Source organism: Tympanuchus pallidicinctus, unplaced genomic scaffold, assembly GCF_026119805.1.
Source record: "Tympanuchus pallidicinctus isolate F22 unplaced genomic scaffold, pur_lepc_1.0 scaffold5, whole genome shotgun sequence".
Lineage (NCBI taxonomy): Eukaryota > Metazoa > Chordata > Aves > Galliformes > Phasianidae > Tympanuchus > Tympanuchus pallidicinctus.
The window spans coordinates 67011598-67034425 of record NW_026294769.1 but is presented as its reverse complement, the minus strand read 5'-3'; the positions used below and the strand labels follow the sequence as shown (position 1 = coordinate 67034425).

The 22828-nt window shown below is 37.0% G+C and overlaps 1 protein-coding gene across 12 annotated transcripts in view; it reads left to right on the top strand.

Moving 5' to 3' along the window:
• CYRIB (CYFIP related Rac1 interactor B) overlaps positions 1–21350 on the top strand; it is a 95725-nt gene extending 74375 nt beyond the window's left edge. For 9 of the 12 annotated variants that reach the window (XM_052704849.1, XM_052704842.1, XM_052704853.1 and 6 more), the window contains 10 exons: positions 5042–5124; positions 10949–11070; positions 12723–12828; positions 13419–13555; positions 14173–14250; positions 14345–14461; positions 15577–15656; positions 17224–17350; positions 18131–18201; positions 20549–21350. In XM_052704849.1, coding sequence (XP_052560809.1) covers positions 5052–5124; positions 10949–11070; positions 12723–12828; positions 13419–13555; positions 14173–14250; positions 14345–14461; positions 15577–15656; positions 17224–17350; positions 18131–18201; positions 20549–20612 — 975 coding nt within the window. In that variant the 5' untranslated portion in view covers positions 5042–5051 and the 3' untranslated portion in view covers positions 20613–21350. Of the gene's footprint in view, positions 1–3924; positions 4008–5041; positions 5125–10948; positions 11071–12722; positions 12829–13418; positions 13556–14172; positions 14251–14344; positions 14462–15576; positions 15657–17223; positions 17351–18130; positions 18202–20548 lie in introns of all 12 variants that reach the window. The other 3 variants (XM_052704843.1, XM_052704852.1, XM_052704848.1) reach the window with 2 other exon arrangements.
• The last annotated feature ends 1478 nt before the right edge of the window (positions 21351–22828 follow it).

The window sequence follows — 22828 nt, the reverse complement described above, 5'->3', positions numbered from 1 at the left end:
AATCTTCCTAGATGAGAGTTCTGTACCACGTACATCCAGTTGAAAATCCTGTATCTGTGTAAGAAAATGGTTGCGCTTTGTGTTCTTTGCATATGATGTTGTGCTTAACTTCTGAACTCCAGAGCATGGATACAAGGTTTAACAGCGTACAGTTTTGGTGTGTTTACTTGTAAATTTCATTAGAAGAAATAATGGAAATGATGTGTGCTTTTTCAAAAGCAAAGCAGGTATTTTCTTGTAGCAGACATTCCTTGGTGATACAAATGTGTTTTTTCTAATGTTTAACTTGTTATTAGTTTGGAAGCATGCTCTCTGTCTAACAGAAAACAAAGCAAAATCCAAAATGTCACGTGATCATCTTTCTAGTATTTTACATCTAACAGTCAGTTAGTTTTCCAGTTGTTCACCAGTTGCAGACAAGATCTTTGTTAATGTACACTTTTTCTTTCAGGTGAGAGGGGGAAATGTCTTCGGTGCTTGCCTGAATTAAGTTGCATTGTGGATTTCTATTAAATTTCCCCTGGGCTTAGATTAGGGAAAAAAAATATTGAAACGTGTCAGAGATGTTTTCAGCATGAAGGGCATGCGTGCAAGACTTGTTTTGAAAATATGCCTTTGCTTTCCGCCTGTCTGATCATGACACTACGCTCAAAATCATACAACCCCACAAGGCTGTAATGGGCCAAATCATTGTAATCAAATGTGGCATTCCGTATGCCTTACTCTGTGCAAGTAGGTCAAATTTAACCCATGTTCTTGGCTAGTGCTCTGATTTCCCACAACCTGCTCCACGTGACTCATGCGTTGTGCTGGCGCACACAGTGTGCCAGGCGGGTCCTGGGCAGCTTCACAGGGATGCTCAGCTTCTGGACCCAAAAGAGGAATGTAGTTTTCTTTTCGATTTTATGGTAATGGAAACTTCAGTTGTCTGATCTGCTGAATCTTACACTGCTGATTTTCTTAATGAGTTAGGAAACATTTGACCAGTGTGCTTCAGAAAGTTAATAAAGACCCCTGAGGGGAAAAAAAAATTGCTGGTTTATAACCAAACTGTGTTCTGAATGAGAGTAACAAAACTTGACTCAGCTTGAAAGTCTGAAGAGCTGCAGAATAGTGATGTAAGCTGTACTTTGGACTGGACTTTTTGATGTTATGGTGTCAGTGAGCAGATTTCCTTCTTGATAATGTAATCATGGATTTTGTTCCAGTGATGCTGGAATGATTGTGGATCAGAAAGTGTTAACGCCCACAAAAATCACCTCCAGTTCTAAGTCAGCTGTTAGGCATTGCAGCAAAGCCAAACTGCGGGATAGAAAGTGCAGTCAGTAGTAGTGCCTGCTATTGGCTTTTGCCTCTATATAGACTTCAGACTGCTTGAGTATGCTTAATGCACAAGAGAGGTCTGTTAAGAACTTTATTACTAAGACATTTATGTACAGCTTTACATCCCTTTGTATTCTTCCAGCATGTCGTCTTGTTGCTGTCACAGTTTAATTTACTCTCACTTTCAATTGCTCTCCTGTTCTGAGAGAAATGTTTCACTGAACTGTTGCCATCAGGTAGATCAGTTACGTCTTTTGCTTCAATCTGTTTTATATCTCTTGTTTCACAGTAGGGTTTGGTGTATTGGTTAACCTTGTTCCTAGAGAAGAAATGATATCTCAATCTAAGCAAACTTTTCTGGGAGATGAAGGTCAGAATGAAAGTACTTGTCTGGCAAAGCTGAGACCCTGACCCCTTACCTACTTTTAGGAACTGGTAGGGAATCAATTAAGCGGACTGTTCTACACTAGCTATGTGCTCTTCTGTAACCTCACTAACCTTCCCCATCTGACATTCAGAAGTAATGTTACCCAGTGTTTAAACCCTGTGTATGACCCTTTAAACTGTTGTGAGACTGGTCAATATCAAAATAAAGGCAGAACTACACAGAGGAACTCCTATGAGGTATTGAAAATATTTTTGTGAATGTGCAGATGTTGCAGCTAATAAACTGGAATGTGCCAATACTTTGTAATTTCAGGTGTAGCTGAAGTTCTCCATAGGCTCTTAATACCCTTTACTTTTATTTACTACTTTTCTGTTAACATTGGAATTGTGATGCTTAAGGCACTGTTTGAGATTTGGCTCTTGAGTCTGAATCTACAGGCTCAGCTGGCATTAGGCAACTTGTACTTCTGCTGTTGTAGTGCCCTTGTTGAAAGTGTTAAAGAATGTCTTTATTTTAGCATTTTCTAGTTTTATGAACGTCCTTGTTGAGGTGTGGGCCAAAGGACTCTTTCAGTCCTTTATTTCAGAATATGCTTGTGAGATAGAGAAAAAAAAATGATTCTCTGCTTTCTGGCACTGCTTGTTTATGCACTTTTGGCACAGAGCTCTGGAATAGAAAGCTGTAGAAAAGCACTTGTTTTGGTAATTTATTTTTAAGATGAGTCTCAACTGAACATCCTAACCTGAAACTTCCTTAAATAAAGGCTGAGAGATCTGATCAGACTTCTGGATGAAGTTAAGTAATTTGAAAACAGGACTTTGCTTTTCTGACATTTCAAGGGAGAAGTTGAATGCACAAAAAGGAGCACATGCAGTGATGAACTTCTATAAGCAGAAACCACTGTAATCAAAGCTGCTTTTCTACAAATCTAAATTTGTACCTGTTGCTTGGTCATTCTGCAGAAGTTGTTAGATTATGTTACTAATGTTACTAATTTAGCCCTGAGTAATTTTCAGGAATTTACTGGGGTTGATTCACTGTTGATTCTCTAGCTTTTGGATCCTAAAAAATCAACCACTTTCTGATGGTTTGGTATTTCTTCTACACCAGTTGCGTTTTCTTAAGGAACTCAAGAAATCTGGCAGCACGAGTTGTAAAGCTTTGGTCTGCCAAATATTTTGTTTAGGTATCACGTCGCCTTTTTTTTTTTTAATTCCTCATAAACTCACAATTCTTACACGTTGCTTCCCTCCAAGTAACCATCGCTTTCAAAGCAGAAGACAAAGAGAAGACACTGGTCAACTGACATAATTAGACTAATTTGAAGCTTGATTTTTAGATCTTATGCTGGAGTCCAAATGTTTGATTGATGGCTTATTCTTAAAAGATTTTGAATCAGTAATACCTTGAGTTTGCCTTGCAGCAGTACCTCGCTGAATTCCTGATATTTCAGGGTTCTGATTTTAAGTATTTTTAGCTTCTGTGAGACACTGAAGAGTCATTGAAAAGGCTGCCTCTTCATGAAGTGTTATTTTCATTGTCCTACTGAAGGTATTTATTTACTTTGGAAACTTACTCATGTTTGAAAATGTCTTATCTGACCTAGTTTAATTTTGGACAGTGTAATTTTCCTTCTACTTCTCATTTCTTTTTAGCTGCAGTGTGACAGCAAATATAAATAAGAACAACTGTTGCAACTTGATTCTCTTTTTTTTTTTTTTCTTTTTTGAAAGCATTCAACTTGTATTGGACTCTTAACTTTACCTCATTTGATGGGAAGAACTGTTTGTTGGCCACTGATAACTACTACTGAGACACTTCCCAAGTTTTGTTTTGAGTGATGGGGAAAGAGTCAAAATCAGGCTTAAAACAGCTCTAGTCTTTTTGAGGTCACTGTTCTCCTAAGTACCAATGGCCTTATTGGCTGTAGGTTGCAGCAAAACAATCATAGGTAGCATAATTGTTAAGCTAAGAAGGAGATGACAATTCAGAACTTCATTTTTGCCAAAACTATTACTCTTCATATTTTCGATAATCAATGAGAAGAAGAGAAGAAATGCACTGTATAGTGCACATCCACTACTTCCCACCAGAAGGTGATGGATCTGCAGTGTGCAAACCAGGATGGAAGCCCTGCTCCAGCTAACCCAGGCGTGTACTGAAAATAGGAAATGGTTATTGGAACTAAATTATTTTGCCATTTTTATTTTTAGGTTTGCTGGCATGGGTAATCTCATTAAGGTGCTAACCAGGGACATAGACCACAATGCAGCACATTTTTTCTTGGATTTTGAAAGTAAGTCTCTCAGCCCTTCACAGCTGGTGCATTTGAAATGGTATGAAGAGGGTTGCTTATACCTGCTGCAATGAAGACTAGGGGACTCAGTTGCAAATCTGCAAATTGAAAAAGGGTTGCATGTGGTTTGTTTTTTTGCCTTTGTTTTTGTGTTTTTGTTGTGGTTTTTGTTGTTTGTTGTTTGTTTTTTTTTTTCTCAGTAGGAGCCAAGCCACCATCATGCTACTGTGTAAATTTTCTTTTCTTGTGCTTAGTCATTTTGGGTCTCTGTGGTCAGTGATGTCCATCCATCTGCCTGCAAATCAAGTAATCATACAATGAAAAATTCTGTCAGTATGCCATGGTAATCTGTACTGAGCAGTTGTTGTCTGTAATCCTATCTTATATACCAGCAAGTATTAAATTATTCCTGTTTCCGGTTTATTCATTCATGGTGCAGTTAATGTATATTTTTACATCTAAAAGTCCGATGTAGAACTGTGTGATCTTCTCAAATCTTCTAGGCACCTTGTGCAAGAGAACTGGGGATTACCTTTGTTGGCATTTTCTGCACAATGAAATGATGCATCTTGATTCAGCTTTCTATAATGATCACCTCTCAAAATTATGGGAGCTGACAAAATTAAAACACTTTTCCTCTGTTGTCCCATCAGTGTTACTACCATGTCAGTGCTGGCCAATGTGGTATTAGCCCTCAATATGGTACTCCTGCTCAGGACACTGGTGCTAAGGTGTACCAGGACAGAATTAGTCACAAGACCTCCAATTGGAGTCGTGCCCCTTTCTCAAAGGGGAGGCTGTGAAGATGTTGATGTACGTCACTTCTGACAGGAAAGCTGCATTGCATCTCTGGGATCACCAGCTGGACGGCCCTGAAGTGGGCTCTCCTCCCCCTGGCAAAGAGGGAGCCTGAAGGACGGGTCCATGCCTGATGGAACTCCTTGGTCTTCTTCCCCACCACTTCAATCAACTATATTTGGGCTGTTCCTTCTTATAAAGGAAAATTTTCTTTTCTCTCATTCTTGTCTTGGCAGGTACCTTAACATGGGGAACCTTCTTAAAGTTTTGACATGCACAGACCTTGAGCAGGGGCCAAATTTTTTCCTTGATTTTGAAAGTGAGAAGATGATTTTATATATCTATTACTCTTTGCCTGCAGTAGACTGCATTTGTCATGTACTAAATGTATGTTTTCACTTTGCCATCTTTCTAACAGCTTTGCATGTCTGAGCTATGAAAAGTTCAGTGAACTTCTGACAAAAGTAATAATCTCTTTTAAAATAACCCAAGTTTCTAAAAAGTAAAATCTTTGTTTCCAGGAATACTTTCAAACTGCATTTTGTTGCTGGAATCTGATATAGTTTCCTTTTTAAAACCAAAATTCTGTTTTTTAACCAAAACTTTGAAAATAATTTTTAAAAGAACTTGAATTCTTTGAAGACATACTGAAATTGCAAGGAGATGTGTGTCTTAAAGAAGGACAAAACATAAAATCTAATTCCTTCTTTGTGCACTTCTGGTATGCCTCTAGATGCTGAATGCAGCGCATACTGGTTGGCTCACAACAGCTCTTCATAGCTCTCCAACATCGCAGTGGTAGAGGTGTGTTTGTGAACCTTACTTGATTTGGCATTGAAATTTGACAGTAAACCTCATCCCTCCTCAATTGGACGCTCAGCAAGTGTTATAGAGGTGAAATTGCTTTTGAAGATAAGAGAGGTAAACCTTTGATCAATGCCAAGAGTTCAGGAAGGTTCACATGCTGTTGGTATTTCTGCTTGTAGTTTTTGTTGCATGATATAATGTAGCCTAAGAATGGCAGGTAAGTGGTGTTGGCTGCTGCTATGCATGTTTAATCACTTTATTTTGGGACGTGCTTTACCCCAGCTGTGCATCAACTAGCATAAAACAAGAAAAATAATGTTCAAAGTGCATTTTAACTTGTAACACAATACGTTGGAATACTATAACAAAAAATAAAATAAAATAAAAGCCTTACCATGAAATATTATGATACGGATAATACAAGATTCATTATCTTTTCTTTCTCCTAAATTATTTTTCAGTGAAATAGTGCCAATTGATTTTATTATTTGCAAAATAAAAGAGAACGCTTGGAGAGATATGGTTATGCTTTAATATCATTTGAAGTTGGAATGTTTCTAAACCCTCATCCTGTAGTGTTGATTTCATCATCTGTCTTTTCCTAACATTTGGTTTACTGAATGACAGTAGCCATACAAGTTAGCCATGAAAGGGAGATAATCAAGGGCTGTGTTCAAGAACTGGAAAACAAGACTTGTTTAAGAACATTTCAAGTTTCACGTATCTCCAAATAGATATGAAGTAGTGAAGTAGGGAGAAATGGTGCAGGAGAATATTGGAGCACTGGAAATCCAGTTCAGTCTGCAAATACAAACTGTTTAATAGGATTATGCACTAGTTCAAGGTAGCTGAATACATGAGGCATAATTCTGGAATCATTTGTTATAACAATTGCTGCTAATTTTTTTGAAAGTTTTTATCCATCACATTTTTTTAAATGCATGTTTTGAGCATGAACATGATTTGGCATGAGAGTAAGGAGGTTGCTGACATGAAATGTTTATACATGCAGTCAAATTACACTGTGGCTGAGTTGTTAGACTGTTCTTTATTCATTTTTAACTCTGTCCTATGTGTGTTTCTGCTGCTGTACTATGTACCCATACTTCTTTCTACTCTATTTCAGATAGCTTGCCTTGACAGAATCTTGACTTTGACACAGTCAAGATCTTTCTTCAAGACTTGGCACTTAATCTTGGGATACTTAAGATTATGTTTTTGTGGGGAAGAGCAAGTAAGCTCTGTATTAAAAACAAAATTCCCAATGCTGTATTACCTGCCTGGCCCAATAATACACAGGCCTAGATGTTTTGTTTTTGAATCCAGGTATGTCCTTGGAATGAGCAGACCAGTTAAATGTTCCTTAGCACAATACCATAGCAACAGAATCTAATCTCTGAAAATCTTTATAGGAATACAGGTGCTGAATGTAGAAAGATTTAAAATTGGTTTCCAGGACTTTCAGATATTTAGCTTGGTGCTAGTTTGCAGTGATGTCAGTGACTGGCTATCAGAACGCAGACAAAAAAATGATGTAATGGGCTGTGGGCTGTTCCCTGCATTAATGCAGGTTAAGCTCCTGCTTTCTTTGGTCATTCAATTCAGCTGTTTGAAACAAATAATTATTTTAAATATTCTACTCAAATCTTTGCAGTGCCACTTCAACAGCCAGGTACAACATGGGAAGCTCCTATTGATGTCACTGCTGTCACAGTGCAATGCTTCTCAAACTTAATGGTGTGAATAGTAGCTAAGCTGCAGAGTACTTTTGCTTGCAGGTGATGATCTCAAGCTAACAGTATGAAAAGTATTCTGCATTACCTCCAAAAATCTTGGCTAGGTTTCAGAGAAGCCACAAAGACAGTTTGTTCCTCAGTCTTTATGGTAGAGACACATAAATCATTTCATAGAATCACAGAATGGTTTGGGTTGGAAGGGTCCTTTAAGATCATCCAGTTCCAATCCCTCTGCAGGGTCACCCCCCTCCACACCAGGTTGTTCATTTCTAGCAGGCTGGAATTTCTACCCTGTTGGTGAATCCCATCTGGTTTCTGGGATTAATGTGTTCTTCCCTGAGAAAAATACCGGTTTTATACCACACAGCAAACATTAATTGTCAACTCTTATTTTCTGTCCCTCCTTTATTCTGTAGGCCAACCAGGATGCTTTTAGTAGTCACAAAATGTGTGTTTTTAGCATGCAACACGTTGTCATACTCTTACAGCGTTTAGTTCACATGGCAGCGTTTGTACGTTGCTTAAGTCCAGTCTCTTGTCTTTAACATGTTACTGTGTGAGCATTATGAACTCTAAATGTATGTTGCATTCAGTGCAATGTTCTAATTAAATGTGAAATTTACTTCTCATTTGCTCAGAGGACATCAGTCTGCACTTATTATTGGATTAAAGATGGGAAAGCTGCCCTGAATAACCAGGGGTTAGCTCCCTTGGCAACGATGTCAAACCTCAAAACCGCTCAGCAAGCTGTGCTGTGCTTGCTCTATTTGCTCTTGTAATGGGAGTTTTTGCCAGGTAAAAGTAAAGCATTGTCGTGCAGTTGTGACAAGAATTTACATTCTCTGTAAGAGGAAAGGGGGAATCCCTGAAGTTACCACCTTCATGTTGCCATTTGGATGCCTGGCATTGCTGGCTGTTCATTCTCAGTTATCAAGACAAGTTCCAGAAGCACGTCTATCATTCCTGGTCCGTGTCCTCCATAGTGAGGAAAACAAGTTTTACAGTCAGTGACTCAAATAAAGTCCCCACAGCTTGAATCCTCACGTACATACAAGTGTGTGCAAATGCTCCCTCCATCTATTGGAGTTTCCAGGGGCGCTGGAGAGGGCAGCCTGTCCCTTTTTATCTATAAATTTTCACAGTACACTGTCTTACAAAGCCAATAGGCCAATTGTTCTGAGCCAGGCTGCACCACAGCTTGAAGCTTTTCCACACTGTATTTTTTTAAACCCATCTTAATCCATCTTAAGTTATTTTACATTCACTTCACAGTCCTATGGGCTTTACTTTTTATATTTGCACTGTTCTCTAACTAAAAATGTAGCTCTTCATTGCATGTCTTGGCAATGAAGAATTACAGATGGGAGAGGAGCTTAGTTGGGACAAAACAAGATATAGTTTTGTCTGTTGAAAGTGTACCAAAAGTAGATACATGCCAGAAGAAATAATCCAGTGTCTACTGGATTTTAAAATGTGGATCTAGGAGTTTGTTACTTATACACAATAAAATGTTTACCCCCTCCCACCCCCCAACAAATAAAGTCATTGGTTTAGGTTTCCTGAAACATTCTAGGGAAACAAGGTGCAGTAATTGGATTACATCCAAAGTGAAGCGGAGTTGTGGAGATAAAGGGGTTGCCATACATAGCCAGCTACTCAGCAAAGACTTCACAATTTGTATTCAGAGGGTGGTTGTCATTTTTTATAACTTGGAAGGTCACAGTATCACATCTGTTCTGCTTGTCTGCTGGTTTTGAAAAAAGGAAGAGCTCTTGTGAGCCCTTCTGCTGTGCAGCCCCTCATCCCCCACTGCTGAAAAATGACTGTTCTTAGTAGGGAGGGTAAAGAAAAAATGTCATGAAAAATTAAAAAGGCAAGAGGGATTCTCAGCGTGAGACAATCCAAGTGGCAAGTCTTGATTGCATTATTTAACAACACAATCTGGAATGCTACAGAGCTTCACATTGCAGTCTGTATTTCACTATAGCGTTTCATGTTTGTGCATGAACTGCTGCCAGTCAACTTGTGCTTACCTGTCTGCTATATTCCTTCATTTTTTTTTGTCTTCATTTCTTACAGCAGTCTTCAGCAGCTTTCAAAATTATAAATGTGACCTTTGTGATGATCCGAAAAGCACTGGCCACTTTTACTCGATGCCTAATCAATGTGGTGCTCTTGTAGATGCTTTTTTTTTTTTTTTTTTAAAAGGAGTGACCTGCTTAATTTTACCCATGATAATTCTTGGTGGTTCTCAAAATAGCACAGTTAAACTGTTGCAAAATCTGTGTGGGCATGTTTGCTAATAATGCCTATTCTGTCTATCTGAGGAACCATAAAGTTATGAAATATGATGCAAAAATTAAAACAAAATCCAGACAGGCAATGCATGTGAAACTTAATTTCTTCTAATGCAAACTCTGCTTTATAATGATTTTCTATTGTGTAACACTCATATTGGGATTTTTTCTTTTTTTTAACTTAATGTCTCTGACTTCCATCACCATTAGTGAGTGTTGTATGTATTGATCATAGAGAAATCACTTTCATTAAAGATTTTTTCTGGGCTTTTTAAACTGCACAAAATCTTGAGGCTGTATTGCCTGTAAGACAGCTTTTGTTTGTCCCTGTAGAAGGGTAGTAACAATAAATCCCTTGACTTTTGTTATTGAAAACCCTTGAGTTACAATATCCTGATATTTATTTAATATCATATTTTGCCCACTTAAATGGATGAATGTACTTTTTTTTTGTAAATAGCTGCACTAACAGCTTTGGTAATTAACCTTTTTTGTATTAGTCTAAGAGGACCTATCTTTAGAGCTTTCATCAGAATTTTAAAAGATAAAGTAAGGTAAAACAAGTCTGAGATATTTATACTGAAGTGGTTATGTTTAAACGTTAAAGCCTCTTGGTTTTCTCAAAACATACTTCCTACTGAATGACATTTCTTTAGATGCATACCTATATAGAGCTTTCTGAAATAAAATCGAATATACTGCTGGTAAGACAATGTATCCTTAAAATTAAATGGAAAAAAAAAAAAAGGAAGAGAATGAGTTTACGCTAGATCTTTACTCAACTGTGATTTTGCAATTAGTGCAATAAAGAATGTGTTGTGAATTAATTATATAGAAGTAAAAGATACAGCAGCTCTTTTCCCTCCCAGTAACAAACAGGGGAGGCAGAAGAGAGGAAAAATAAGCTTATGCAGTAATCCTAGATAACCTTCAGGTGTTCATTTCCATTGTTAGTGTATGTGCAGTGAGTGTGCTAAGTCCCTTACTGTACACTGAGTTTGCAGTGCACCCTATGGTGAATATCAGTTATCATTACACAGCACTCATAAAGGCATCCTGCCAGTGTTTCTTTTTTGAATCTAATAGTAAATCAGTCAGAGTAGACTCCAGGGGGATCTCTTGGGGTGCTAAAAGAAGGTAAAATATTACTAAAACAAATGCAATTTGCTCTCTTCTGGTGTTCCTAATACATAGCCATAATTAGTGAGTTGTATGAAGAATTTGTCCCTAAGTGATGGTGTGCCTCTTGAATTCCATTATGTTGTTAAATATATATATATATTTAATATGTTCTACTGTTTAGATGCCCAACCTACAGAATCTGAAAAGGAAATTTATAATCAGGTGAATGTAGTGTTAAAGGATGCAGAAGGAATACTGGAAGACTTGCAGTCATATAGAGGAGCTGGCCATGAAATACGAGAGGTGAGCCAGAGCGTTACGATTGTGCACAGCCTGTGATTGTTCATTGATCCTAACAGTACCACTGGAATTTAACTTTGCTTGCAGGAGCTGTCTTGGCAGAGCATGTTGCCTATTAAAATTGCTGTCTTGAAATTCTCCTTTGGAATGTTCCTTTTAACAGCAAAATGGATGTCACTTGTTTCAGCAGTATTAACACACACGTGTAATTGCACACTTCTCAGAGGTTTTATGGAATTGTTGCAGTTGGTTTTCTTTATATTTCCACGTTAGCTTTTCCCAAGTTAGTAGTCATTAGACAAGCTCGTAGCATGACTTCAATGCAATGTTAAATAATGTCAACATCTTTTTGTGTGCTGATTGGAAAAGTCTGATGTGTGAGAATCCTAATGCGAAAGGCTTCTCAATACCTTCAAAGTGGCTTTTATTTACAGAAGGAGATGTTTGGATGGAAACAGTTTCTGAACAGCATGTCACTCCATTCTTACTTAACTTAAAGGAAAAGTAGAATAAATAGTCTTTCAGTTCCCTCTTCTTCTGGTTCAGATGGAAGAGTTGGGACTGCTTTGCTCCTAAAGTGAGGAGAATTCCCACTGTAGCATTCTTTGAGAAACCTTACTAGACAAGAATCTCTGCTCGCTCCATGTAAATTGGAGAAACTCATAGCTATTCAGCTCATAAGTACCATGTGTTTTTATTCAGTCTCTCTGAAGTGGTAAGTTAGGTTTCATAATGGTAATTGTGTCACACGCAGCCCTGGGAGGGGAGATAACTAATTTCTTTCTTTAAAGAAAGAGCATGTTCAAGCGGAGGCTCTAGGATCTGGCAGTAATGTGTGTCACAGCACCAAGGCCTGAAGTTCCTGTGCAGAAAGAGACTTGCAGCTGAGAGGAGGTAGACAAAGCAGAAGGAAGCTTTGTAAGGGCCAGAAAGAAGTGTGCTAAAACCTGTAGCCCAGAGCTGACTGAAATGGATTTTGGAGTCAAGGACTTGACTGAAGAAGGGAGCTAGGGAGTTACAAACTTTTTTATTTCTGTTTTCTTGATAAATTTCAGTTGCAGAAAAGTCCTGTTTCTGTCTTAAAAACTTGAAGAGATTGAATTCGAAGTGTTATCTGTCTTGAAAACTTACTGTAAAGATGAGGTCTACACATATATGCCTTAATGTTCTGACATATGACATATCTTTGTTTCTGATTGTATCACAATGTCCCTACTGTAATATTTAGCCTGAATTTCATAGGGAATGTATTGTGGTTTGTTTTCTTCACCATTTCTGAAATTTGTGATAGATAATATTAGAGAATTTGATCACCGAACTGCTTTGCTTGCAAGTGAAGTTGTTGATTTCAATTAACTACATCTGCTTATGTAAAGTTTCATAATCTGAGTAATTTTAACAAATTATTTATACTTTCTCAAGGTGTTTTTTGTTTTGCTTTTCTATGCTGGATACTTACTTTCAACGCAAATGTTTAGCGCTTTTTGGAACAGTCTTTGGTTAGTCTTTGGTTATCTCTTTACTAGAAAGTCCTCAGTATTTAGAGAGCTAGATTACTTCTCTTAACAATCACCCTGCGTAGATTTTTTTTCAGTGAAGTCTCAGATATTCTTTATCTAAACATACTCTTTTCCTCTTTTTTTTCCTAATACAAGGCAATACAGCATCCCAATGATGAGAAACTGCAAGAGAAGGCATGGGGTGCAGTTGTTCCATTAGTAGGCAAACTAAAGAAATTCTATGAATTTTCTCAAAGACTAGGTAAGTTGAATGGTATGAACATACTTTTTGTCTTCATTAGGTTTGTACACTTGAAATACAGATCACATCCAGGTCAACCATTTGTTACAAGCTCTTATTGCAAGGTTCCTTCCATGCACTTTTTTTTGTATACCACCTTTTTCATGTGAAAGTAAACTTCAGTGGATGCCTGAGAGAAGAGAGGATAGGAGTATACTTGACATCTCCTGTCCCTGTAGTTAACCTGGGAGGGCACCAAGATATTGAGTGTGAGTTTATCTTAAAAACAGACAAATAAAACATGACTTCTGGTGATAGGTATCAATCTTGAATTTTGGTTTACCTTCTTGAAGATAACTTGCATGTTGCTGACAAAGCTGGAATAAAGCTTTTTGAAAAACATTTCATCACTGTCATTAGTGCTGATTGGGCATAGTTGCCATAGTGGTTTGTAAGTAAATATGATAAAATTGGCACATAGAAGCCATTCCCGAAGTCTATCATTAATTGCCGTGTGCTTTGGAAGATTGATATTTTAAGGCTAGTGTGTAGAGCATCGGGCACAGGAAGCAAGTGCAGTTGTATAATGTGAAACATTCTCCTCTTTTAAGAGGCAGGATTGAGAGGTCTGTTGGGAGCCCTGACAAGCACTCCATATTCACCAACACAACACCTGGAGCGAGAGCAGGCTCTTGCTAAACAGTTCGCAGAAATTCTTCACTTTACCCTCCGATTTGATGAGCTCAAGGTAAGAACTTGGTGTAATTTTATAAGTAGGTTAGAAAAGGAAAACAACTCTGTGAAGTTCGGATTGCATTCTGTTCTAGAACAGAGCATTTAGTAAATATTCAAATGTCTGCTATGGATGGCTTGTTCACATGAACTACAGTTAGATTAAACTGGAATACAGAAGAAATGTTATCTTTAGACACTTGTTACATTTGAGTTCATCTTAGTTGTGTTTCTTCAGCTGAATTTGGTACATCTTTTGGGATGGTGCTGGTGTTACTGTTAATAGCTGGGCACGTACTTTCTTACTGATGTGAAAAGAACTTAGCTCGTAATACATAATACCAATGTATTGATCTGATCCTTGGAATCAAATGTACAAAAACATCTTTTTCAACCTATTAATTTCAAATTCCTATTACAAAACCTCCTCCTTTTCTTGTTAGATCTTGTTCTGAAAAATCTGATATTTAATAAGATAGATTTCTTCTGTGTATCTCTATTTACAGTGTCACAAGTCTTTTATTTCAGGAATTTAAGTATTTTCTTTTTCTTGGTACTAAATTTTATGAAATCTTGTCTTTATATTTTTCTTGAGAAGTTTGTCTTAACTCTTTTCCTTCCATATCTACATAGATGACAAATCCTGCTATACAGAATGACTTCAGCTACTACAGAAGAACTCTGAGCCGTATGAGGATTAATAATGTCCCAGTAGGTAACCTTTAGATGGTACGAAATGTCACCTTGTGCTACTACCTAGTTTTCCATATAAAGAAAAACTGAATTCTTCTTTCCTGCTTTCTAGGCAGAAGGAGAAAATGAAGTAAATAACGAGTTGGCAAACAGAATGTCTTTATTTTATGCTGAAGCAACGCCAATGTTGAAAACCTTAAGTGATGCTACAACAAAATTTGTGTCAGAGGTAAGAGTATACATTTATGGGTTGGATAGCATACGTAAGATTTCCAGGGCCAGACATTATTTTGAAAACAGAACTATCGGGCTTATTCTTGTATCCAGAAATCCAACTTGTTTTTTTGGAGCCTCAAGAAACAGGATGTGCCCTTCTTAGAAGCTGTAGAGGTGAACAGTGTCAGCTAGCCACCTTGTGGATGCATTGCAAAAAATAAGCAGGAAGTAATACAACACTGATAGTGAAAGATTTCCTCTAGTAATACCTAGAATACCATGCTGCCCTGCTTTTTTTTTGTACTTGAATCAGAAACTTCATAAAATTTCAGGGGAAACAGTTTGATTTTGTGCTAAAAATAGGGAATTGCAGTACGTCTTCCTTTTCTCCTTCTGAAGGCACTTGTCTTTTGCTGTTTAAAGTCAACTAAGGTTAATGAGAGAATGGATCCTGAAAAGTATTCCAATGTTGTAAAGCATTCCTGTTTCACTGTATCTAAATATCAGTGATACTTTAATTGTAGTGATTGTGTTCTGATGGACACTTGATAATTACGTTTTGTCTCAAATAGAATACACCATTTTTAATTTAAAAAACAGTACGTGTGTTAGAATACTAATACAAAGTCTTATTTCTATTTCAATAAATTCTTTATTCATTCTTCTTTACACTTGAAATGCCTTGAAAAGTTACCTGTCATGTTAAATGTTTGAGATTGAGATATTCTTCTGAAACAATAAGTCTTCAGTGAAGAGAAAGACATGCATCTGCTGCACGTATTTGGCTACAGAAGACTGTCCTTAGAGAACAGATTAGATTTTTTTCGTTTAGAACTTGCTAAGCATCAGTAGTCTCACTGGTGCATTTCTGCAAGCAAAACAGATATGGTAGGCTTCAATTTTGTAGACTTTAATCTTTAGGTTGCCAGCTTTCAATGTAATGTTTAAAACCCAGAACAACAAAAGCAAAAGTACAAAACAGAACTGTGCAAAATAACTTAATATTACCATAGTTGTACTGAAGTTTTTTAATCCTCCATATTGCCATGCCAACAGATCAGTGACTTGATTTATGTTTTATATGATAATCTTTTACAAAAATTGAAAACTGTTTATCTTCTTTTGCAGAATAAAAATTTACCAATAGAGAATACTACAGATTGTTTAAGCACCATGGCCAGTGTGTGTAGGGTCATGCTGGAAACCCCGTGAGTATTAGTAGTACAAATATTGTGTATTAATCATATCCATGTTTTTAGATGTGACTTGTGATTCATGATGAGGAAAACTATTTGAATAACTAGGAATTTTGGTGTTATCTTTTTACCAACTTAGTTGTTAAATCTTGACATGAAACTAACTTGTTTTATTTTGCTGGCCACACAAATCATATGGTCTACTTTTCTGAACAAATTAATATTTTAAAATAGAACAGCTATGAAAGCTAGACAACCTCTTGGTGGTACTTATAAATGGTTTTCTCATATATAATTCAGGAAAATACACCATTTGAGCATGATTGCCTAGGGCCTCCTAGAAGAGAGGTTATCAGCAACTGTGCTTAATGGTGTCTCCTTGCAAGTTGACTTGGCTGAAGGCTGTAACAAAGTTACAGTGCCCTTGCCTGGGGATGAGATGAATTTACGCATAAGGACAGTCTATAGTCTAGTCCAAATTTGGGAGGCTTTGGGAGTATAAACAAAGTCAAAATGAGCTTTGTATTTTTTCTGTGATGGAAATCATTTCCCAGTAGTAAAACTCTTCAGACAAGAGGCACACTGTCAAATTAAAAGAAGATCAGATCAAATACCTCAGTATATATGTTTTGAAATACATTAGTATCTCCCTGTGTTTATACCATTACTCTGTTTTGTAATGGTCATCTCACTCAAGAAAGTAGTGTACCATTGGGCTTTCATTTCCGTCCTGTCCCCACATCAGAAGTTTGAGTTGCTTGCATTTTAGGGAGTATAGAGGGAGAAAGGATAAGGCATGCTGAAAGGAAAGTTGGTGTGTTTTAAGTTTTTTTTTGAGGGAGCGAGAAGCTTAAAACATAGCAACAGGGTGCTATTTTAGATTTGAGAATCTGTAACTTCCAGCTATTGCTTTCTAAGCAGTGGATTTGCTTTTGTGATCAGATTGCTGAAAGGAAAAAGGAAAACTCTCAGAACTGTTCTTTCTCTGAGGATTTATGGCAGGATTTTATAGACTATCCTGCTCTAGAAGGAACTCAAAAGGATCATTGAGCCCAGCCTCTGGTTCCTCAAGGACCACCCAAAATTTCAGACCTTATGTCTGAGAGTGTTGTCCAAACTCGCCTTCAACTCTGGATGCTTGAGGATGAGACCACTGCCATGGGCAGCCTCTTCCGTGCCTGACCACCCTCTGGTGAAGAACCTCTTTCTGACACCCAGACAGACCCACCCTTAGTGCAGATCCAGGCCATTTCCTTGGGTCCTGTTGCTCCATTCCCCTTGTGGGAGAGCTGTAGGGCACCAAAACCTCCCTTCAGTCTCCTCTGGGCTGAACATACCATAAGACTTCAGCTACTCATGTGTTTTGCCCTGTAAAACCTTCCCCATCTTTGCAGCCTTTTTTTGGACACTAATAGTTTTAGTCCTTCTTATGTTGTACCCAAAACTGCAGTCAGTACTCAAGATGAGGATGCACCAGAGCAAAGCAGAGTGCATAGTTTTTCTCTTTAAACTTATCTTGGGCATTATTAGGGATTACCTTTATTTTGTTTGAATAATTTTCCCTGTTTTTCAATTACAGTGAATATAGAAGCAGGTTTACAAATGAGGAAACAGTATCATTCTGTCTGAGAGTAATGGTGGGTGTCATCATACTCTATGACCACGTGCATCCGGTGGGCGCTTTTGCCAAAACTTCTAAAATTGATGTAAGTTTTTTGTTACTGAGTAATCTTTTGAGTATTTAAACTGTTTTGTAGGTTTTTTTTTTCTTCTGTGTGGATTTTAATAGTAGCAGATGTGCCTTTTGGTTTGATAGAGAAAAGGTAGTGTTAACTGGGAACAAAACAAGTGCGTAAGCAGTGAGAAATCTAAAACATAGTGGTTTAGATACATAGTGGTTACTGTCAAGCCATTAAAAATGTGATGGAGTTTGGGTGGTGACTTGTAATACCTGTGAACAGTCATTTGTGTTGAAAGGTACAAATCAAAACTACTGAAAACAACGGTAGCATCTGACTTGTTCCTCACCCCTGTGAAATGCTTCATTCTTTGCTAGTCTTCAGCTCTAACTTGGTTTGTTTGGTAGCAGTCTGTGAAATGCATGCTGTTAGCATATGCTGCATAGTGGTTATTTGTTATGGAGTATTATCCAGTTGTCACATTATCATTATTTCACTAGCTGAATTGAATTGTTCTCCGTAAATCAATTGTAGGCAAAGATTGTGCTTACAATTACTTATTCTTAATATTGATACATTAAAGTTTCACATCAATTTTGTGTTGTCTAAAGATAAGCAGATTTTGAATCATCTGAGTTATTCAGTTATAAGAAAACATAATACTGAAAGCTTAATTCCTTTCCAGTATCAAGGAAGTGCACTCTTGCAGTTTTTAAGTAATTTTCTCACAGTGGCAAATAATATATAACACTTCTGTAAGCTTACAAAGTATTTGTGTGAAAAAAATCATCTTTTTTTGACTCCTAGATGAAAGGATGCATCAAAGTTCTTAAAGACCAGCCTCCTAACAGTGTAGAAGGCCTTCTAAATGCTCTCAGGTAATCTTTTTTTCTTTATTTGAAATCTTTGTAAATTTCCAGAAATTATCCAGGGTCTTCCTTTCAGCAGTGAAGTGTTTAGTGCTGGAGGTAAAAGGCGAATGTGTTTATTGCAGGCTTCTTTCCCATTGTGTTTGGACACATGGGCACATGAAGAAGCTGCTGTGTTTTCAAGGCTATGTTGTAAATTTGCTCTAAGATAGCTTTTTACATGCATCAGCTGCACACAGGGTAAGAGTGGGTGAAAAGGTGTGTGTGACAGAGCAGCAGTTGTACCTGAAGGCAAAACTGTTGACTAATAAGATAGTATTGCCATATCCTTGGCTGTGTGGTTTGATAATGTTAATGATTTTATGTATTATTAGCAGAGTCTGAGAGTAATTTAATGCAATTTTCATGTTTCACAGGTAGCTTCAGACATACAGGGTAGATAGAGGAGTAGTTTCTACTTGCATACGAGAAGCTGTTGCAAAGTATTTATGAAGAGGTACTTGCAGCGCGAGTAGCAGTGCGTTTGCTGTAGAATATACAAGACAAGTGTTAATGCATAAATTAGGAAGATGAAAAAGAGCAAGTAACTCACTATAGAAGTCTAAAAACTGCTTATTGGTCGTACAGTTACATCTCTTCATGTTCTTCATGTTAATGTCAAGCATCAGAGGATTTGCAAGATAAAATGAAACATAATAGATAAGCGGAGGCCTCTCTTTTGTGCTTATGTGCTTTTTGTACGTTATTTATTAGTACAAGTTAACTATAATTCTGTATGGCTATTTGTGCATTTGAAATGTGGAAGCTTTAGTTAATGTTGCTCATTTGGCTTTTTCTTATCAGTAGTGAAACTGCTTTAATTTTCTTTTTCTTCATGTCCAGCTGTAGTAAGAAGAGAAATAATATAGTATTATAGGTGGTTTAATTGGGCAAGTTTTTTTCCAGATTATTAGCCAAAGAGAGCAAAAAAATCTGTTGGAAAGTTTTGAGTGTTTCCATGCCTACATGGTTTGGTTACTCATTTCTGAAACCTCTTGTGATATTAATCAGTCTTTGTGATGGTAATCAGTAGAAGAAGACAAGTTTCTAAAGAGAAAACACAATATTTATTTTCTGCCCAGCAAAGTACACAAAACATTGGTTCAGGTCCTCACTCCATTGTGTTCAGTTCTGTGAACTTGAGCTGTGCTGTCATGCTGACATTTTGCCACGCTAACCCATTTCATGCATACATAGATACTTCAACAATTCAGGTTTTTCATGTATGTGACGATTCATTGCGGTAAGATATTGAAATCCTTTTTTAAAATCACATTTGGAATTGTTGACTAGTGATGCTGAGCTGCTGTGTGCCTGCTTCAAGATGATGTGATGAGAAATTAAGTCAATATGACTCTTTGATTTTTGGAGGATTTGGGTTGGAAGTTTTCTTTTCTGAGAGGTAAATCATGGCTCTTAAAAGCAGATGGAAGGTAGTATGGATTTTGGAAAGATCTCAGCTGTTTGGAATTAAATTCTTATAAGTATTTAAATCGTGTTCAGATTTTTCACATGGGCAAAATACCAAGTGTAATAACTTCTCTAGATTTTAGAAAAGCTTGGAGCTCTTGTGGGAATTATATATTCCCAAAATGTCCTGAAATCTATATTGATACTGATTTTCAAAACTAAGCCATTGTATAGTGAACATGTAAAATATTAGTGCTAATTTTAACCCGTTAAATATTTGAGTTACAGAATAAGATTTTCTAATAAGATCAGGGAAAGGAACTGTGCACGGATTGCAATATGGAGTGTACACAGTACTTTAAAATAAGATCTGACAAAGTTTTTTGTGGTGATAAAAAAAAAAAATACCCAAGAGAATTTTGAGGGAAAAGAAAGGAGAAAACACTTGTATCTGTACCTTTTAAAGATGTCATTAGCACAGCTAAGTAAACAGGGAATTAAGCCATTGCCTCTGAGGGATCTTTAAGCAGTTTAGTTATTGGAAGTTGGGAAGAAAGATTTCAGAGGCATTGTTTTAGTTGGAGGTATTGCCCATGAACTCAATCAGTGCTCACAGCTGGCTTTCACAACTGCACATGACTTTGCTATGAAGTGGCGTATGAGAATGAGCCACCATCCACCTGAGGCTTTTTTATTTCTTCTTGGTGTAAGGCTGCTGGAGTATAGATCTGATAACAGAAGCACTTCTAGAAGAGAAAATCTATTCTTGGTAACAGGAATAGGTGTAGATCAGTGACTGTAGGGGTTTCCATAGCATAAACTCAGTTTGTTCAGTTATGCCTCAGCCTGTCTGTACTGAAACAAAATAGTTTGTGTTTTTCTAAACTTGATTTTTATTTCTGCTTAGGTACACAACAAAGCATTTGAATGATGAGACTACCTCCAAGCAAATTAAATCCATGTTGCAATAACAATTACCTGGAACTCGCACCTGCTGTAGACAGACAGTATTCTGCAATGACTGAGATGCACAGATTTTTTTTTTAGTGATTGCAACTACTATCTCATTCATTCTTGCTTTGTATTTTTTTTTCCTCTCTTCCTGTTTTCCTTTTTTTTTTTTTTTTTAAATCACTTTCTTGTTCTTAAGTAAGCTCAGACTTCTTTTCTGTGCCAAATCAAAAATTACAATTCTGGAAAGTTTCTACATTTCAGAATAGCCATCCTAAGTGGCAGCTAATTATGCGTTGTATTTGGATTTCTCTGTACTGGGGAAAGATTTGTGACTTGAACTAAATATTTTTAAACTTGTGGTTTTTTCTTTTTTTGAAAAACTAATATTTAATATTGCTTCTTCTGCATGGCAAGACTGCCTACTTCTGCTATTTAAAAATCCCTTGATGACTTCATTTTCTATTGCAGCTTATTTTCATGTTGAACCATGAGGAAACTAAAAGCAGATTTGTTTAAATTAACTGTGTTTGTACAAAATGGTACCCAACACAAAGGTTTTTTTAAATGAGTAAAAACAGTTTTGTTTAAAAGTTACGTTTGCATTTTGACTCATTTTTGTAAGGATGTATGTTGTATGTTTAACCTTTAATAACTAACGTTAAACTGTGGTGTGTGCGTAGCAAAATTACGTATGCATGTTCATGTCAAATGATTGGCTGTGGATAAGATAATAAAATCAGCTTTCATTTTTCTAAGTGTGGTTTGATTTGCCAGTATTTTGAGTGAGATGTCTTCGTGCTCTTTGGATTTTTACAAAAAATAAATTTATAGATTTTATATAGTGAAAACTTTGCTGTTTCATTACCAGTAACCACTAGAGTCTAGTGCACTGATCTTAAACCTAGCACATTTCAGGGCTCTTACTTTCTTTCCTGTTGATTCCTTGTCACCAGGTTTTGAGAGGGGAAGAATACTGTCCAATCCACGTAGGTCCCAGTGGTCATTGCTGAAGAAACTGCATTTTGACTGCCCATACTGGCTTGCATAGCCATCAGAATAATGTTCCAGATCAGGCTACCAGTCTGGCTATTTCCATACCTGTGGTGGGGAGATTAGTTTCTCTTTCGGTGTATACTAGTGTAAACTTTTACAAATCTGTAGATATTGGAACAGTGATTGAATTCTGAGTTGTCTGAACATACTAAATGATGTTGCCTTGGTGCTAGTCCAGTCTTTTTCCAAAATAAGTGTTAAGGCTTGGTGAAGAAAATCAAGCTGGAATGGGGAAACGAGAAATGAAAACTGCTGGAGAGAATTCTTCTGAAAGATGGCATGGTTTTGCATCAGTGGGCATTAATGCACCTTGTCTGTTTTGTGATTATGCTAAAAACAAGTTGTCAGCATTCTGGAAAGGAGTCTTAAAACCTGCAGGCAAACAAGAATACTCTCAGCTTTGTTTGCTGGACAAATGATAAATCTGGTAAATTTCCTAGCCTGCTTGCTCCAACTTTAACATACCAGTATGACCATGCTGAATGCCTTGTGGTTACACTTCTGCACCATCAGGAAAGATTTTCCTTTTATTTTTTTTTCATTTTTTTTAATGTAAAGGATTCTTTCTAGAAGTCCCGCCTAAAGAGAAAGCAAACCATGTGCTGTGTTACATACAGGAATAAAATTCTCTTGCTTAGACCTGGTACTACTCTCTAATCCTTCTGGTAGTGTCATAGTTGGAACTGTCTGAGATAGGACAGAACTTGGTTTGATTTCTTTTGAATTATATATTTCCCAGAATTGCATGAATGTTGAACTCTGCATGCAACTATCTATTGTGTGTATCTGAAAGGGTAACTGGCCTCCTGAGTTCATTGCTGATGGGAGGAAAAAGATGTTTCTTCTCAACCTCATTATGGAAAAAAAAAATAATAATTGCAGGAACAGCAGTTGTTGTGTCCTGTTCTTAAAGCTTTTTAGAGAAAATGTATTTTCCAAAGGTTAAGTTGTAAGTTGGGTATTTGACAGAAAATCCAGACTGGTTATTGAAGGACTAGCAACATAGATTTCCTTTTCTTTGTCTGCCTCGGTGACTATGGATGAAAACAATACAATTTCTTACACTGACTGTTTTGGACAGCTCTTCTTTTCTGCTGTCCTGCCAATATCTCTGCTTTTAGACATGGTTGTTCTTGTGGTCTGAGAATAATTGGAGCTTTCCTTTTTTTCCTCCAGTGTT